The following is an 18,567-nucleotide window of genomic DNA, read 5'->3' as shown; positions in this document are numbered from 1 at the left end:
TTATTGTAAATTCAGGAGTAGTATTCTCTTGCCAAATGTTTTACAATATGTTGGCACTAAATGAAAAAAAAAAAACAACAACAGAATTATACATCTAGTTTTCAAAGTTCAGCATTTATCTGAGTTGACTTTCTTTATAAAGGGTCTTTTCTAGTCAGTCCATACATGTAATCTAACTGTAGATAAGGTTTCTTTATAACTCAGCTGAACAAATCAGTAGCGTTCCCCATCTACAACTCAAAATTTCTATATATACTCTTCTACCACATACCTGTCCTCAAGTGAGGACTTATTTTAATAAAAGGGAGGAAACATTCATTATGTAAGTCTCTTTGAAGGTAAATCCAACTGTTTTGGTAATTGTTGTTTATCCTTTATTCTCAAAGACAACCATGACCTCAGGAAGATGAAGCCATGACTTGCAAGTGAGCTGGATTTATGTGAGGGAGGCCTGATCAAGGTCCCCTGCCTCACTTTCCCCTCCAGAGCCACCTGGGCCAGATGCAGATCAGGAGACTGGAGATGGCCCTGGATGCAGTACGAGACCTTGGCCTTTTTAAGCTAAGATCTTACCCAGGTCTCAGTTTAACTGAAGCAACACCCATTCAGTGGTTAAGACTAGTTAAGAGATGATAAACCCCAGATCCAAAAGTTTCTTTCCCAAATTATTTTGCTGTAAGCCAAGGATGGTGTACACTGCCACCTGTATTCTCGATTTTGCCAGAGCCCTGTTTTATTCTTTCATTCCTATGCATCTCCTTAGTTCTTCCACTCTTTTTTCCATCTGTTGAATATTCCACTGCCATTGTCTTCTTTTTGCCTGAAGCTTGTTCACTTGACAGTGTAAGCGCTTTAAAATAGCATCATACCTTTTATTTTGTACCTATTGAAACAAAAAGTGCCATTTAGTAGGATGTAAAATAAATAATAAGTATGGATATAAAAAGCTGTCTACTTTAGTGAAGAAGTCTTAGCAATAAGGAAGTATTGTCATGTACTGTAAATTAGTACAGGATTGGGAGGAAGAGAGCTGAGACCTGAATTCTTCCTCTACTAATTTCCAGTTACGTGACTCTGGAGATGTCATTTGATTTCTATACAGCTCATCTATAAAATGGGGATACTCAAAGAACTGATTTTACAGGATTGTTGTGAGAATTATATAATGTGGAGGAAAGTATTTCAGAACATCAATTTGTTGTTGTTAGGTTGTTTTTCAGTTGTGTCTGGCTGTTAGTGACTCCATTTGGGATTTTTTTGGCAGGGATACGGAGTGGTTGCCCATATTCTTCACCTTTCACAGATGAGGAAACTGAAACAAACAGGGTTAAGTGAGCGACTCAGGGTCACAAATATAGCCAATTTGAGGCTGTAATGCCAGAGAAATTGAGATAAGATAGAGATTAGAGAGTTTTTAATATTTTATTTGAAAGGGAGAGATTGTGCTGGGGGCGCGCTGCCCCTAGGGCTGACGTCCAAGGCATCCAGCATTTAATGTGTGCTTCTCAGGAAGTATATATGCATGTGGCTCTAAGCTACCAGGGGCGGAGTCAGAGCACTGAGGGCAGGAATGGACTATCAATCCGGTTCTGACAGGGTGGGGGGAGGCACCGGACATTCTGATAAGTAGGGAAGGGCTGGGATCATGATGTCTAAGATAGAAGGTCTTTCTCCCTATCTGGATTATCATGCTTAGGAGAGAGGGGTAGGTGTTGTAGGACTGAGTAGAACAATTAGGAACTGAGGCAGGACAATTAGGTAAACTGAGTCAGGACAATAAAAGGGAACTGGTACAACATTCCACACTCTCTCTCTTCTATATTCAAATCACTGACTCACTTTCCTCTTGATACCTGGAAAGTCCAGCACCATAATTTTGACCAACCCTATGTGAAACCAAAATAAAACTAAAAAAATGCAAGGTCTTGTGTCAAGGACAAGTCTTTCCCTGATAACCCCAGAATTAATCAGCAGTACAAAGGCTCCCTATTGCAAGCATGTTAGGTCCTCTGCAGTTGGGGAGTATCTCAGCCAGAGAATCCAGTTTGAGATGGACAGTTCACTGTGAATTAGGTCTGTGATCATTTGTGCATTAAACTCAGCCTCTTCTTATAGAGCAGCAGGGCTCAAGGCCCATTCAGACAGGCAACTTGCTCCAGGGGAGAAGAGTGAGGCTTGGAGTAGCTCCACCTGTCCCCGCCCAGAGGAACAGACAGGGCTGCAGAAAGGATCCAGATTTCTGAGCAGAGTGTCAGAGTATGCAAAGTTAGATCAAGGCAGGCAAACCCTGAACTTTTAGAGGTCTAACATAAAACTGCAAGGTCCTTTGAGAATGCTGAAATATTAATTAAGGAACTGGGGTTACAGGACTGGAGAAACAGATCAGAGAGTCCCAAGATAGGTGTCTGATTTCTAGTTGTTTCTATAAAATAATCCCAAAAACTGAGTCTGCCGGGGCAATTCTAACAGAATAAGGGTCCCAAAGCTAAAGCATAGTAAAAATGAAAAAAAAAAAAAAAAAAAAAAAAAAGGACAGCTGAAGGCTTTCAATTCAATCTGAACTAGTGAGATAGAGAGTGTGGCAGAAGTACCTAATGCAAACTAGGGGTTCCCATTCTTTCAGGTTTTGAGAAAAATCCACCAGTTTCCCCTATTTCCTATCTCTTCCTCCCTTTTTTCTCACGGAAAGGAATTATCAAATAACCATACCACATACATAAATCCCAAGAATGAATCAAAATTCCTATATATAACAGACTAGTACAGTAAGGTTTCCTAAAAAGCCTCCAAACATAACAGCAATAGTTACACAAGTTTAACAATTTCCATCCCAAATCTTAAACACACAGTAATAGCTGACCCAGTTAGGGTTTAACAGTCATTCATCAACCATTCCCAAATTCCTTATGTCAGTCCAAAGTACACTAGGAGCAGGGGTGATGGTCTCTCATTCAAAAACTGCTTGTGCTGAGGATGGACCGAGATGCTCAGTCCAGGGGTTGGGTGTGGTGTGCTGCTTGATACCAAAGCCTCAGATGGGCTGATCCATGTCCCAGAAGCAGTTCAATAATCTGTAATTTGACCAGAATCTAGAACAACAACAACAAAAAAAACCCATCTAACAAATAAAGGTTAGAACAGTCTGAGATAGAATGACTTGGTTCACCAGACTGCTGCAAAACATGAAGAGCCAGCAATTTCCTATGTGAAGAGCTGAGTTTGCTCAACAGGACAGGCAAAAGGCTGTAGTCCCAATAAAAACAGCAGTTAGGTTTCACAAACCACTCTCTGACAGCATTAACTATAAGTCCAAGAAATTTTATCTCCAATAACAAATCCCATTAACCAAACTTTCAGAAAAATTCGAACCAGGTATTTACCATGACCTTATATTGATAACAGTAAGAAATTTGTCCCAGTAAGTTCACATTTTTCATACCCAAATAGATGTACAAGTTGAACATTATACAAATCATTTTGTTTTAAAAATACCCAATACATAGAAAAAATTCCAAATTGCATATTGTCCATAACAGAAACATTTCCAAAAGGACTAAGAAAAAAAAAACTATTATTTTCAGAGGCCCTTTAAATGACCTCAGGATGACTCAATACAATTAATTAAAACTTATACAGAATATCCTAACACCACATAAGAGAATAAAATATCAATTAAACTTTTAGAAATAACTCTTACCAAATTATAGATCACATTTATGACCATATTCCTTAACCAAGGAAACCATTATGTATCAAAAGAAACAAATATTCAGTCAATTAACTTATAAGCGGGTCTATCTCTTAAAATCACTTGCCAAAGCCTACGAAGAAAGTGGCTGGAACACACTTAGTGGAGGGGAAAGGATTCCACGTGGCCACTCTTCTATAGCAGGATTAATTGGGGGAAGGGGACTTCATCTGGCCGCCCTTCTGCCCTTACCCTATTCCATGTGGCCTTTCTCCTAACTCCACCACACTTCCTGACCCTCTACTAGACTTCCTCTTTCCTTCTTGCTACATACCTTAACCAATTCCCAATAACCTTTCTAACTAGAAGCTCCATTGCTAAAGTAGCAGAAAGCAGTGGGGGAGTGAATTTAATCCTCTCCTGTTTCTCCCTCCCCAACCTCTTCTTTCTCTTTCCAAATACCTTCCTAATACTTTCTCTTACTTCCTAAAGTCATGCAAACCTTTAATTGCTCATACAAATCAATTCTTCATAAATCACTTTCATTCTCCTCTCCTTTTCCCTTCAAAAAAACTGTTAAGATTCACAATACAGTGAATAGCTAAATAACTCCATAAAACCCACATATGTCCGGCAGAGCTGGATTTAAAGCATAACTTATAATGTTAACAAATTACCCAAAGTGTTTCAGAAGGTAACATTCTTTACCTAATTAGAGGCACAGGACCCTTTCAGGCAAGTAAACAGAACTTCTCTTTAACAAGCCATTGTTTTTAAGATTTTATACTCAAAGATAACCAAATCCAGCCTGCATGAGCAACAGTAAAATTATTTCCCACAATTTCAGAATCATCCTAAAATTCCTAATCAAATGTTTTCTCCTGCCTAAGTGAGTTTCAATCAGATAAGGTTACATTGCCCTTTACTCTAGCAGGCTTTGAAAACCGCTCCAAGGAAAAATTGTCTGCCAGTTTTAAAATAGCAAAGCTTTTCTGTTCCTTTACTTACAAATTAGTACAACAGGTTAAACAGTTTAAAATCACAAGCAAATTTTATACTGAAAACAGTTGCAACTTTGAAATAACCAATTCTTAATCATTGTTCTTAAAACTTAACAGAGCTCTTACATTAACAAAACAGGTAAGTCACACAGAACACAAATCACACAGACATAGACTACACAATTACATTAAACAAAACATTTAACACATATAACCAGAGAGTGCCCCAAAAGGCGCTCAGTCAGATCAGACCAGATATGTCTTAGAAGACACAAAACCAGAGGGATCAGCTAGAGTCCTGGAATGATACCCTTCTCAGAATTTAATGCCCATTGGCATTTTATTATTCTGAGAGTCCAGATGCTAGCGCAGACAGAACAGGTAAACAGATCAGATTGTGTCCTAAAACATCCAGACTTACTCTCCTGTGGCCAAAATTGAGTGTCCATCGTCGGGCGTGGCTGTGGCTGAAACACTGCTCTCTTGAGAAATCCAGAGGGCCAGCCTCTCCAGGCTAAGAACCCAGATCCTCAACCACCCCAGGCCCAAGGCGGAGACCCAAAGGTCTCTAATCTCTAATCCTGCTCTCATATCTCGCTGAGGCCTCCAAAAGGCAATTCAGGACAAACTGAGGCAAGATAGAGATTAGAGAGTTTTAAATCATTTATTTGAAAGGAGAGACTGTGCTGGGGGCATGCTGCCCCCAGGGTTGATGTCCAAAGCATCCAGCAGCTAATGTGAGCTTCCCAGGAGGTATATACACACACATGGCTCAGCTACAGGGGTAGACTGAGGCAGGGGCGGAGTCAGAGCACTGAGAGCAGGAATGGACTATCAATCTGGTTCTGACAGGGTGAGGGGAAGCACCAGACCTTCTGATAAGTAGGGAAGGGCTGAGTTCATGATGTCTAAGATAGAAGGTCTTTCTCCTTATCTGGATCATCATGATTAGGAAGGAGGGGTGGTGTTGCAAGATTGAGCAGAACAATTAGGAACTGAAGCAGAACAATTCAGGGAAACCAAGGCAAAACAATTTAGGTACACTGAGTCAGGACAATTAGGGAAACTGAGTCAGGACAATAAAAGGGAACTGTGGCACAACAAGGCCATATTTAAATTTAGAAAAATGAGTCTTCCTGATTTCAGGCATGATACTCTATTCATAACTGCCCCACGAACATTAAAGTGCTTTGTAAATGTAAATTACTAGTCAACACTACAGTTTTGTTTTATGTAGGAAAGCCAGAGACTAAAGGTTCCTTGAAAAATGGAGGTGATGAAAACAAACGATAAAAATAGATTACATTTACCTAGCCTTCACTTTTCCAATATTCTTATACTTGATTCCTCTCCCACTCCCTCTAGGTTTCCTTTCTTTCCCTCACATACATCATTCCATCTCAGGCATTCATGCCTTTCCACTGGCTGTTCCTATGCCCCAAATCATCCCCCTAATCAGCCTCCAATTTCTAGAGACCCTAGCTTCCTATATAACTCAGCTCAAACATTACTTGCTCTAAAACAGGACTTCCTAAACTTTTTCCACTCACAACTCCTTTGTGCTGGAAAAATTTTTACATGATCCAGGTATATACACTTATAAAATAGGTATACAAATCAAACATCTGCTGATAACAAATCATTATTTCATAATCCCTACATTCAGTTATGAGACCATGGAGTTGTAAATCCCAATTTAAGAAACTGGGCTCTAGGACGCCCTTCTATCTTCCAGATATTAGTACATTCTTCTGCCTATTGCCTCTGAATTTATCTTGTATGTCATTTTATATATATTGATACTCATTAAAATATAAACCCCTTGATGGCAGGGACTGTTTTTCCTTTGTATTTCAAGCCCTTAGTAGTGTCAAGCACATAAGGACAGGGATAGAAACTAGAACTCTGATGTCATTGGCATAAGAAACTTCCTCAGAAGAGGTTGACCCCTTCATCCTAATTAAGATATATAACTATATATGCACATTTGTAATATGAATCTATATGTCTATATGTCTGTGTCCATGTTTCTATAGCATATATACATATATTTTTACATAGCATGTTATACATATCTCAACATAATATTCCTTGTTAATATAGTTGTAGGCACGTATGCTTATATACATATATATGTATGCATATTGAGAAAAAGTACAACCCAAGTCTTTCTTGTTCCCACTGTATTCAAAGTGCCCTACCAGCATCTATGGGAAGGTATAAAAGAAACTCTAGACATAGTTTGTGCTTCAATAAACTTAAAGACTAAAAGAGGCAGGATTAATATAGATAAAAAGAACACAAAAGTTCATAGAAAAATGTAATCAAGTATATGACCAGATAGCATAAAATACCTGGGAATATACTAGGCAAGACAAGCTCAGCAACTACATGAATATAATTATAAAACAATTTTTATACAAAAGAGAGTCTGATTGAAATAACTGGGGAGATGTAAATTCTTCATGGATGGGCAGAGCCAATATAATAAAAATGACAATTCTATCTAATCTACTTTATTCAATGCCATCCCAAATAAATGATCAAAGAATATTTTATTAAGTTAGCAAAAATAATAGAGAAATTCATTCAAAAGAACAAAAAGACAAGAACATCAGGGGAATTAATGAAAAAATTGTAAAGGAAAGACATTTAACAGTAGCAGATCTTAAACTATATTATAAAATAGTAATTATCAAAATTATATAATATTAGCTAAGATAAAGAAAAGTGGATCAGTGGAACAGAGTAGACATGCAATACTTAGCAGTAAATGATTACAATAATCTTCTGTTTGACAAATGTAAAGATTTAAGCTTTTGAAATAAGAATTCACTCTTTGATTTAAAAAAAAATGTTAGTGGCACAGTGGTTCGAGCACCAGCCTTGAAATGAAGAGGATATGAGTTCAAATGTGACCTCAGACACTTAATACTTACTAGCTATATGATTCTGAGCAAGTCACATAACCCCAATTGCCTCAAAAAAAACCCCAAAAAACCCCACCAAACAAAAAAAATTGTTAGATAACTAGAAATCAATCTGACAGAAACTATATAGAGATCATTTTTACACCATTTACCAAGATAAAGTCAAAATGGTTAAATAGCCACAATATAAAGGGAGATATCACAAGCAAATCAGGAAAAAATTAACATGTAACACATTACCTAACAGACTGATTATTAGATGAATGAATAAGAGACAGAAGGCATTGTGGTGTGTGATTATGATGGAATGCTGTTGTTCTATGGGAAATGAGAAGAATGATGCTCTTAGAAAAACCTGAAAATCCTCCTTGAACTCAAGCAAAATGAAATGTATTATGTACAAAGTAATAGCAATATTGTGGGATGATCAACTCTGAATGATTTTACCATTCTCAGTAATACAGTGATCTAAGATTACTCTGAAGAACTTATAATGAAAAATGCTATCCCTACCCAGAGAAAGAATTGATTGAAACATACTTAAAAAAAAAAAAAACAACTTTATTTTTCTTGAAGTTTTTTTTTGGGGGGGAGGCGAAGGAATTAGGGAGGTATATGTTTTCTTTCCCAACACGAATATGAGCCATTACCCAGTTGATAAATGGTCAAAGCATATGAATAGGTGGTTTAGGGATGAAGAAATTCAAGAAATTCAAATATGAAAAAATGCTCTAAATCACTATTGATTAGAGAAATGCAAATTAAAATGATTTTAAGATGTCATCTCACACCAATCAGATTGGCCAAAATGATAGAAGGGGAAAATGATAAATGTTTGAGAACATGTAGAAAAATTGGGACACCAACACACTTGGTGAAACTGTGAACTGATTCAACCATTTTGGAAAGCAACTTGGAATTATGTACAAAGAGTTATAAAACTATAGACTTTTTGACATAGCAATACCACTATTACATCTGTTTCCCAAGGTGACCAGAGTAAATGGAAAAGAAACTAAAGTATTTATAGCACCTCTCTTTACAACGGCAAAGAACTAGAAATTGGGGAATGGCTGAATAAATTGTGGTATATGATTGTGATGAAATATTGCTGTGCTGTAAAAATGATAAACAGGTTTGCTTTAGAAAACCATGGAAAGCCTTGCATGAAATAATGAAGAGCAAAATGAGAAGAAGCAAGAGAATGTCATATAGCATAACAGCAATATTGTTTGAAGAATAAAGGAAGGACTAAGCTATTCTAAATTATAAATATTCAAATTAAATACAAAGAACCTATGAAGGAAGATGCTATCTACCTCCAGAAAAAAAACTGATAAGTATGCATAGAATGGTTTTCTATATATAAAAAAGGGATAAAGTAATGCTGTGAGATAGTAAAGTAGGAAAAAAAATCTACCACCCTGGAAAGTGGAGTATTAATCTTGGTCTGTGACAAATTAGCTGGGTGGCTTTGTATAAATCACTCAATTTCTCCTAGCCTCACCTGTTCCTTCTATAAAATGAGGAACTGGTGAACTCTGAGGTTATTCCTGATTCTAAAAATCCTTTTTATTATTATTATAATGAATTCAGGAGACTTAGGGAAGGTGGAATTGACAATTCTTGCCCCATAAATTACATTAAACAAGCTAGTGATAATAATTAAAATCTGTAAGTGTTTATCATTTTCACAGATTTGCAAGAAAAGAGTGGTTTCAAACAGCAGTTTTGCTTTCAAGGTTGTTAAAAATGTTAAATAATTATTCTCCACATGTTGTATATTAATTTTAGGTTATCTTTTAAGAATATGCATGCACCACACATACTTGGGATTAAAATGAAAAAATTCAACTTGTATAGGATAAATCAGAGTATGTTTTCAGAGACTTGAAGAGAAATCTAAAGCTACCTGATGTTGGTACTGGTTATTTAAAGGACCTTAACTGTTAAATAAATGAAAGAATAGGATCATGGAGCTAGTGGGGAGTTTGAAAGCTGATCTAATTTACTACACCAGAACATACCTAAACTTGGATTATAATGATGATGTGGGAGGCATAGCTCACACTATAGGCACAATTCTCTGAAATATATAATTTTGTATCCTGGGTAAGGGTGGGTTGACAACGACATCAGTTTCTTGAACTAATTAGTGATTGCAATGAAGGGTCACAGGTAAAACCAACACAGCAGAGTGATGTGATACTAATCTAATCAACTGTTTTGCCCAAGCATGGTTTACAGCTGCCTAACCTAGGTGATCTCAATTAAATTTATACATTTTTCTATTTTAAGTATCCAAAAGAGAGACTTTAAACTTTACTTTTTCTTAATTATATTATTACTTTCAGTTTCCTTGTTCTACCAATTAAGAAAGGAAGAAACAAGATATTCATTCTACATATGAAGTCATATTTTATGAACCCATTCTAAGGGGTTTTTATTTACAATCTTAATTAACTCTTTACATGCATCATGAAATAATGAAAAGAGAATCAGATTAAGAGTCAGGAGAGCTGAGTCCTAGTCTTTGGTCTGTAAACCTTTAATAAGCCAGCCACTGTGCTAAGCACTGAGAATATAAAGAAAAGTGAAAAACCAGTTTTTCATGAAGTTCACAGTCTATTGGGGGGAGACAATAAGCAAATGCAGAATACATGAACTAGCTACATACAGGAATAGTGGAAAATAATTAACAGAGGACAGACACCAGAATTAAGAAAAATTGGGAAAAGTTCCCAGTAGTAGGTGGAATTTGAAAGGGACTTGAAAGAAGCCAGAGAAACTAGGAGGTGGAAATGAAAGAGAGCATTCTCTCACTGAGCAGACAGCCAGAGAAAATGCCTGGAGCTGAAAGATGGAGTGTTTTATCTGTGGAATGGCCAGCAAGCCAGCATGACTGAATTCAGGAGGATGTTGTGGAAGGGCTGGGGAGGAGAGGGGTGTGGGTGAGTGTGTGTGTGTGTGTGTGTGTGTGTGTGTGTGTGTGTGTGTGTGTGTGTGTTTAAGAAGAATGGAAAGGTTGGGATTTGGGGGGGGGGGGTTGGTTATAAAGGGCTGTGAAAGCCAAAAAGAAGATTCTGTACTTAAGTTGGAGGTAGCAGGAGTTTAGTGAGTACAGTGAGACCAGCGCTACAGGAAAGTCCCTTGGGCAGCTGGGTGAGGACGGCTTGGATTGGGATGTGATGTGTGGAAGGCAGACCCACCAGCTGCTCTGTCACTTATAAGGCTTAGAGATCAGGGGACCTGGAACAAACACTGTATCTGATGGTCCTGACCTAGGTGACCTTGGGGAGTCACATAAGCTCCCCGATAGCTTCATCTGCAGAATGAAGGGTTCCATGAGACGGCATCTGAGCTTCTGAGGAGGACATTGTGAATATTTCTTTTATAAAAAGTAGATGAAAAGTATCTTCCCACAAGGTCAGGAAGGGAGGGCTTAGAATAGGAAAACTTCTGAAATGTGTAGTTGTAAATATAAAAAAATTGCATGATTTCCTCTTGTCTCTACTTTTAGTAGAAAATATTTGGTCCCCACCTTCTGTTTTCTGATCTTGGCTATACCTGCAAATTCACTGTAATGGAGAACTTTCTCTTCAGAGCCCACCTACATCTTCTCCATACCTAGAGTATTAGAGAGACCTGGGCACTGAGAGGTGAAGAACCTTGATCTTGCAGCCAGAATTGGGAAGGGGAACCTTGAAACCCGGTCTTCCTGGTGCCAGTGTCAATTCTGCCCTACTACGTCCCTCCTTCTGAAGCGACTTAAAATCTTGATATATGTTAAGTTTCAAATCACCTTAATAGTTTTTCCCCTTAAAATACTTTAAATATTATTTTCCAAATCCTTAGTCACTTTTGTACTTATTCTAAAAAGTAGGTTAAATATACTCTCTTGGACTCTAGGAGCTTAGAGTTAATGAATGTTCTCCATTTTCTCTAGTCTTTTTAAGTAAGAGAGCCCAGCACACAACCAAAAACCCTTTGTACACATCATTTTATAGCAATGGCTGATAGGCAGACGCCTGCTTACTTTCCTCATCTATTAAAATCTCTTTTAATAATCATGTCTTTTTTTGCCCCCAAATCCATGGTTTTGGCAAATACTGTTTTTACTTCCTGAGAATCACTTATTGACATTTGCGTACTTGGCTTTTTTTCCTTTAAGTATTTTGCCGCCTCATTTGTTGTCTGAACCAGGTTTATCTAAATCCACTTTTTCCAAGATGCATGAAAAGAAACAGTATATACTTATATTAAAAACATATTAAAATAAATTATTTAGCAAAAAATTATGTTAAATACAAATAACTTGAATTAGTTCTACCAAAGCTACATTAATATAGAAAGCATAAAAATAAAGTTTGCAAAGTATAAAACATCTGAAAGCATTCAAAACTAATATGTAACTGTACTGTAATCTAAACAAAGGTCTAATACTATACTAAGAACCTGGCTATAGGGAGTACAGTACTTCAATAAATCTGTAATTTCCAATTAGTGCATTCACTCCCTCCAATTGAACAGAATATAACATAACACTTGTTAGACTTAAGAGTCATCCTTTTTTATGGATTACAATAGCCAAAAAAATTAATCTCCTGGTGGCCAAGTTTTTGTTCATGGGCCTCTCTGAGAAATTTGCTAGTCCTTAAATGACAACCATATTCTATGTCACTGGATATATTATGTGTCAAATCTTTACAGCTTGATAAGATAGCCTTTCTGGATGCTCTACTGGTAGAACCTCTATTTCAGTTTTTGGATGTAATAAACCCTTTGTCACTTAAATGATTCAAGTACTCAAATATAAGACATTTGAGTAGAAATTTCATGAAGGCAAGAAATGCAAAAGGAACACTAATAATAGCTGACACTAATGTGGCATTTTAAGATTTTAAAAGCTTTTATGTACATTATCTTATTTAAGCCTCACAATAACTTTGTAAGTTATTATTCACCACACTTTACAAATGTGAAAACAGAGGCTTAGAGAGAATAAATTACTTAACCATAGTGAAACAGCTAGTAATTGTCAGAGGCGTGCTTCAAACTCATGTACTGCCTGATTCTAGCACACAATAGATAATAATGCTTGTTGCTTGATTTCAAGTCCAGGGCTCTTTCCACAATGCCAGGTAGTGTCTTACTAAGAGGCAAAAGGTATAATGGGCAACACACAATTATTTTAGCTTTGAAACTAGCTATTTAAAGAATACTTCTTAGATGATGTTTTACTGAAATTTCTTCAGAGAAGAGAAAAATTAATGGATAGGATGTTTTCAAGCTTCTATGATTATTATTGTTATTATGTAATATGATATACATAACATAAAATACATTAATCTTTGTTTTTATAACTTAATCTTGAGGCATCTAATTTTTAAAGTTTTATTTTTTCAACTTTAATATTATGATAGTGTTAACACAGAACTACTTTGAATGTATTAAAGGTAATAAAGCTAAAATTATAATGGAAAAGATATTCTTGACAAAACTGGCTGTTATAAGGCTTTGAAACAGTTCATTAATTTTCAGTGCAGCAAGTTATCTGCTGAAGTGATAAAAAATGAAAGTCTTAGATTCATCCATCCTTCCATCGAAAACGAAACATCAATGCCATTGAAATAGATATGAACCTTAAAATAGAAGACTTAACATCTGAGAATATAAATCTTGGCCAGAAAAGTGATTTTTATTTTTATCTCAGTGAAATGTAAATTATACTCATGGGATGCTGTGTAAGAGCATTCCGTTTGTATCTTGATATTGTTCTGAATTAGATGTAGTAAGTTAGAAACAATAATCCATTTCTAAATTAATATACTTAAGATGCATCATTTTTAGACTTGTAATTTCATTGTAGATTTTTATTTTTAATCTCCTTTCTCTCTATTCTAAATTTCTTCCTACAACCATGTGAACATGAATTGTTACTAAGGCCTCTCTCTATGGTAATGTACTACTATAAAATTCAGTCCTATTTGAAGTTTTATATGCTCTTTAAAAAACAATAGAATAATTATTTTTCCATTAGAGCCCAACATGTCTCCTTGGGGTATGGAAATGTCCTTGAGTTTTCCAAAGAATGACTAGTACAACACAAGCTTTATTTGTTTCTTATAAGCTGGATAATTTTAGGCATGTACCTCTGGTGTCTAGGGGGCCCACCTCACCAAGTTTAGAAAGACTCATCAACAAAAGGTTGGCTCATATGTGATGAACTTTGAAGTTTGGGATAAGCCTTTACCATTTCTGGATAGATCCAGACCCCCTGCCTCAAGCTGCCATTACAGGTTTACTTTGGGAGTAGTAATCATATCTACTACTATTACTGGAAATGAAGTATTATTGAATACTTCAGCATTTATTAAAAGTTTACTAGGTCCCAGGGGCTTAGTAATTATGAGGATACAAAGAAAGACAAAAACATGTTCCCTGGCTTCAAGGAATGCAGCGTCTAACAAGGGAGACAAGCCCTGAACAACTCTGTACGTACTTGATATGCACAGTGTAAGTGGTCAGTGATATTAGAATGACGGCTCTAGCTGGACAGATGGGAGGAGATGGGGAGAAGGAAGGAAAGATCCCTTACAGAAAGTAGACTGAAGCTAAGTAATTTGAAGGAATTTAGCAAAGTCAGTCCATAAAAATGGAAAATCATAGAAGGGAAACAGCAAAAAGATACAGTCAGATTGTGAGGAATAACAAGAAGGCAAGTATGACTGAATACATGGAGGAGAGTAAAGTGTAAGACTTCTAGAAAAGTAGGAAAGGGACAAAGTGTGAGGGACTTTCCAAGCCAAACTAAAGATTTAATATTTGATGCGGAGGTAAAAGGCATTTATAGTGAGATTTGGGCTTTTGGAGGATCCTTCTGGCAGCTAAATGGGATGGGATTTGGGGCTGGGAGAACAGAATTCGCAGACTATGCAGCGGTGACTTGGGAGGGGAGACAGACCCCAGAAACGTGGTAGGTAGAAACGACATGACGGCAGCAGAGCACATCTGCTGGGTGAATGTAGAGGGAAGAATGATACCTAGTGTAGAAGCCTGAGAACCTGGGAGAACAGTTAGACTCAGTGGTAAGATGGAGAGAAAAAGAGAATGAATCCCATTTGGACACGTTATGCTTGAGATTCCCACAAGGCAGTCTGATTTGTTGATGTGAGGTTGGAGGTCATGAGAGAAAATCATCAGCAAAATGATCAAAAAATGATCACTGAACCCATTTCAAGAGGAAGAAACTATTTGTTTTAGTTTTTATAATGCCAGGGTTTAGCACGATGACTGAAAAATAATGAGAGCATAAGAAACACTTTTTTCATTCATGTGTTCATCTATCCATTCATCTATTCATTTGCTTACTCATTTTTTTATTTACTAAGACTTGGCATTGATGGAATCCTTTTAGTTCTGAAAGTATGATAACTACTTCTTGTTTTTTCATAAACATAAGCACGAAATCACAGAACAGTCTTTTCAGGAATCTAGAAATGTATAATCCTCCAGAATGAACAGTAACAATGAATGAGACCAGTTACACCAATTCCCACATGCTTCCCCCCTCAGAGGTTCACTATTTGTCAATAGCCTAATCCTTCTAAGAGCTTTCTTTTTGCATCATGCTTGTTTTCCCTTTGCTTTTGTTGCTGGCTTCCCTCAGCATCTCAAACTTCTGTTTCCCCTTTTTATTCCTGAACTGATCCTGCCTGATATTCTCCCTCAAACCTTAACAAGCCTACAAAACAGATCTTGCAGCGTTCATGGGAATAAAAGTAGGTAGTAACAAAACTCAATTTTTAAGGGAAAGGCATCAAAAGGTTTTTGCTTGGAGACTCAAGTCTGTGAAAAGGAAGTCTAAAAGGATCACAGATTTAGGGCTGGAAGGGAGCTTAGAGGTTATTAAGTTCAACCTTGCAATTAATTAAACATGGAAACAGTTTCAAAGGGGCTAAGTGACTTGTCCGAAGAAAATAAATGGCACAATCAGGATTTAAATGTATCTCTGATGAGATATGCCATACCATATAATAATATCTTGGGAAGAAAAATTTGGTGTCGAATCCTGGCCAGATCAAAACTGAGAAAGAAGGCTGAATAAACATTCATAAGATATTATGGGATTGGCTCCTCTAACTCTCAACTAAAGGCCTAAAAGAAATAACATCAGATCAAATTCTTTACTGTAGACGTTTCTGATCGAGACTGCTGCATTTTAGATGGACATTTTGCATTTTCTTAGTCTAGTGGTGATCAGATAATGTCCATGAATTCCTCCATATATATAACACTGTGTACTCTGAGGCTACTTCCATTTCAAACAGATAAATATATATAAATATACACATACCATTCCATGGTAACAGAGCAGCTATACGAATTAATGAACCATGGCTTGGAGACAATGATAGTAAAAATAAGCAGGGTCACCATATCTTTTGTGGGGAAGTTTTATAAATCTCTGAAAAGTAGGATTCCCATTTCAAAATTCAACATGTAACTTGAATTTTTTTTTTTTTTTTACTTTTGGATTACTGACTCCTCTGCCTTCACTAGAATGGATAACTGACAATTGCATTAAAATTATTATGTGATATAGAACTGGGATTTTTAAAAATTAACTCAAATATGTAAAACTTACCTCTATTTCTTTTATCAGTTTTTCATGTACTTTTTTCTCTTCCTCAAGCAAATTACTTTTTGTGGAGATAGATGCTGCTACAGTTACAATTTTATCTTTTAAAATCTTAATTTCTTCCTATATATAAAATCAAAAGTACACGGTTCAATTGAAGATGACTACTAGTACATAAAATCTTAGACAGAATCATCATTGTGACTTAAAAAAACATTACCCAGAAGCTTTTAAGCAACATTTAAACATTTCTATTCTATACAACTGAAATTAAAAATTTAAACAACATCCCTTAAATTCTGAAAAAGAACCAAGAATCAAATGGAAAGGAGATACAAAGATAAGTGGCAATGACCAGCATCTTAAAAGTTTGTAGCTCCCAGTCTTCAAAGAACAGCAGGAATAAGAAGACAGCTTAAGGTGCAATCATTAATTCATATTATTTCCGTATCAACATTAGGCATTCTAAATTGATTTCAGTTGGTTTAGATCTAACAGTCTGGAACTAAGTGCTTCAGTACTTCTTTGGATCACAGTTTTTAACCACAAATGGATTAATTGCTCATAGGATTTTTGTCCTATATATTTTTATAAATCTGATTTTAGTTCATTTTCAGATATGCCTTCACATACTTGGCACTGTTGTCACTCATTTCAAACATCTGACAAAATTGAGAAGAATCATGAAAGACATCTGAGCAGCTTATGGACCTATTTAAAACAGAATTTAACAAGTAGGATTATTTCTTAATTATGAATTAACACTTCCCTACCAGCTAATGAATTATATAGCACTTGCAAAAAATAATAAAAAGGATGAACTCTAAAAAAGAATATTTCAAACCTGTGCTTCTTTTATGTTTCCTTCTGGATTCTGGAGATCACAAATCAGTTCCTTTTTCTTTGCTATTAATTTTTTAACTTGTTCTTTTTTCTGATGGAGTTCAATCACAAATGGCCATTTATTTTCTGCTTTAGCAATATCTTCTTTATATATTCTTATTTTCTCATCATATGATTTATTTCTTAGAAGGTATTCTTCAAACTCTTCTTGTGCAGTTTCTATGGAAAATTTGAGCTTTACATTTTCTGCATGTAAGGATTTGATTTGAGTCTTTAGGCTTCCACAATGAAGCTTGGTTTTTTCTATTTCACTTTCTTGCTGACAAATGTGCTTTTCTGTCTCTTTGGTCTCTGCTATGACAGATCCTATTTGTTTCTCAAACTCACGGATTTCATTCTGTAATATAGTTTAACATTATCATTATTAATTCATGTTATTCCACATCAGGGAAAAGCCATTGTTTTGATGCATAATGCATACAGGAAAATCACTTAAAACAACCTGAAAAAGATGTGTTTATCAGAATTGGAAAAACTGATGTACAAGAAAATGAAAAATAAAATGAAGTTTCAAAATGATTTTTTAAAAATTCTTATAGAAGTTAGAGCTCTATTTTTAAAAAAAATTTTCACTTTTAAACATTTGTCTTTTATTATTGATTTTAACATTTTATTTTGACGATGTGTTTAAAAATTTGTGTTAATAACAATAATTCTATTTTGGAGAGCTGTTAGAATTAAACAAGATAAATATGTGAAAGTGATTTTAAAAATGGAACATATTTTTGTTATATAATTAAAAAGTTTATTGCTTAACAAACAAAAAAATGTTGCTCTACTGATTATCCATGTCATTACAATACAATTGATGCCTTGATATCAATGCTTAAATCTAAAACTATGCTAATTTATATTATTTGGTCAAAGGCTTGAAAGAAAGAAAAAATATCACTTGCTAAGGCAGAGGTGGGGAACATCCAGCCCATGGGCTACATAAGACCTGTGAAATCATTTGCTAAGGCAATCATAATCAATGATGAGCTTTAAGCTAGATACACCAATCTCCCACTGCTTGAGTTTTAAAAGCTGATAAGTTTGTATGGCCCGCAAATGATGTTATAAATATCCAAAAAGCCCTTGTGCTAAAGAATAATTTCCATTAAAATGTTTTTGAGGATCATATGAATTGTGGTTGAATTATTTCAATAGTATCCAAGTCTTTCTGATACCATTTGGGGTTTTCTTGGGAAAATACTGGTGCTTTATTTGTCATTTCCCACTCCAGCTAATTTTACAGATGAGGAATTGAGGCAAACAGAGTTAAGTGACTTGTCACACAGTCAATGTCTGAGGACAGATTTGAACTCATGAAGAGGAGTCTTCAACTCCAATAGTCTATCCACTAAAGCACAGAGCTACCCAAGGATATGAATTAGGAAGTCTATAAACATGCTTAAATTACTC

The 18,567-nt window shown here is 35.8% G+C and overlaps 1 protein-coding gene across 3 annotated transcripts in view; it reads right to left on the bottom strand.

Moving 5' to 3' along the window:
* Window positions 1-534: 534 nt before the first annotated feature.
* CCDC122 (coiled-coil domain containing 122) overlaps window positions 535-18,567 on the bottom strand; it is a 36,590-nt gene continuing 18,557 nt past the window's right edge. For 2 of the 3 annotated variants that reach the window (XM_031958409.1, XM_031958408.1), the window contains exons 3-5: window positions 17,105-17,500; window positions 16,267-16,383; window positions 535-883 (exon numbers count right to left, since the gene is read on the bottom strand). In XM_031958409.1, coding sequence (XP_031814269.1) covers window positions 734-883; window positions 16,267-16,383; window positions 17,105-17,500 — 663 coding nt within the window. In that variant the 3' untranslated portion in view covers window positions 535-733. The remainder of the gene's footprint in view (window positions 884-16,266; window positions 16,384-17,104; window positions 17,501-18,567) is intronic. The other variant, XM_031958410.1, reaches the window with a different exon arrangement.

This window comes from Sarcophilus harrisii, chromosome 3, assembly GCF_902635505.1.
Source record: "Sarcophilus harrisii chromosome 3, mSarHar1.11, whole genome shotgun sequence".
Taxonomy (NCBI): Eukaryota; Metazoa; Chordata; class Mammalia; order Dasyuromorphia; family Dasyuridae; genus Sarcophilus; species Sarcophilus harrisii.
Note: the sequence above shows the minus strand (reverse complement) of the source record. Positions and strands in the feature narration are given on the sequence as shown.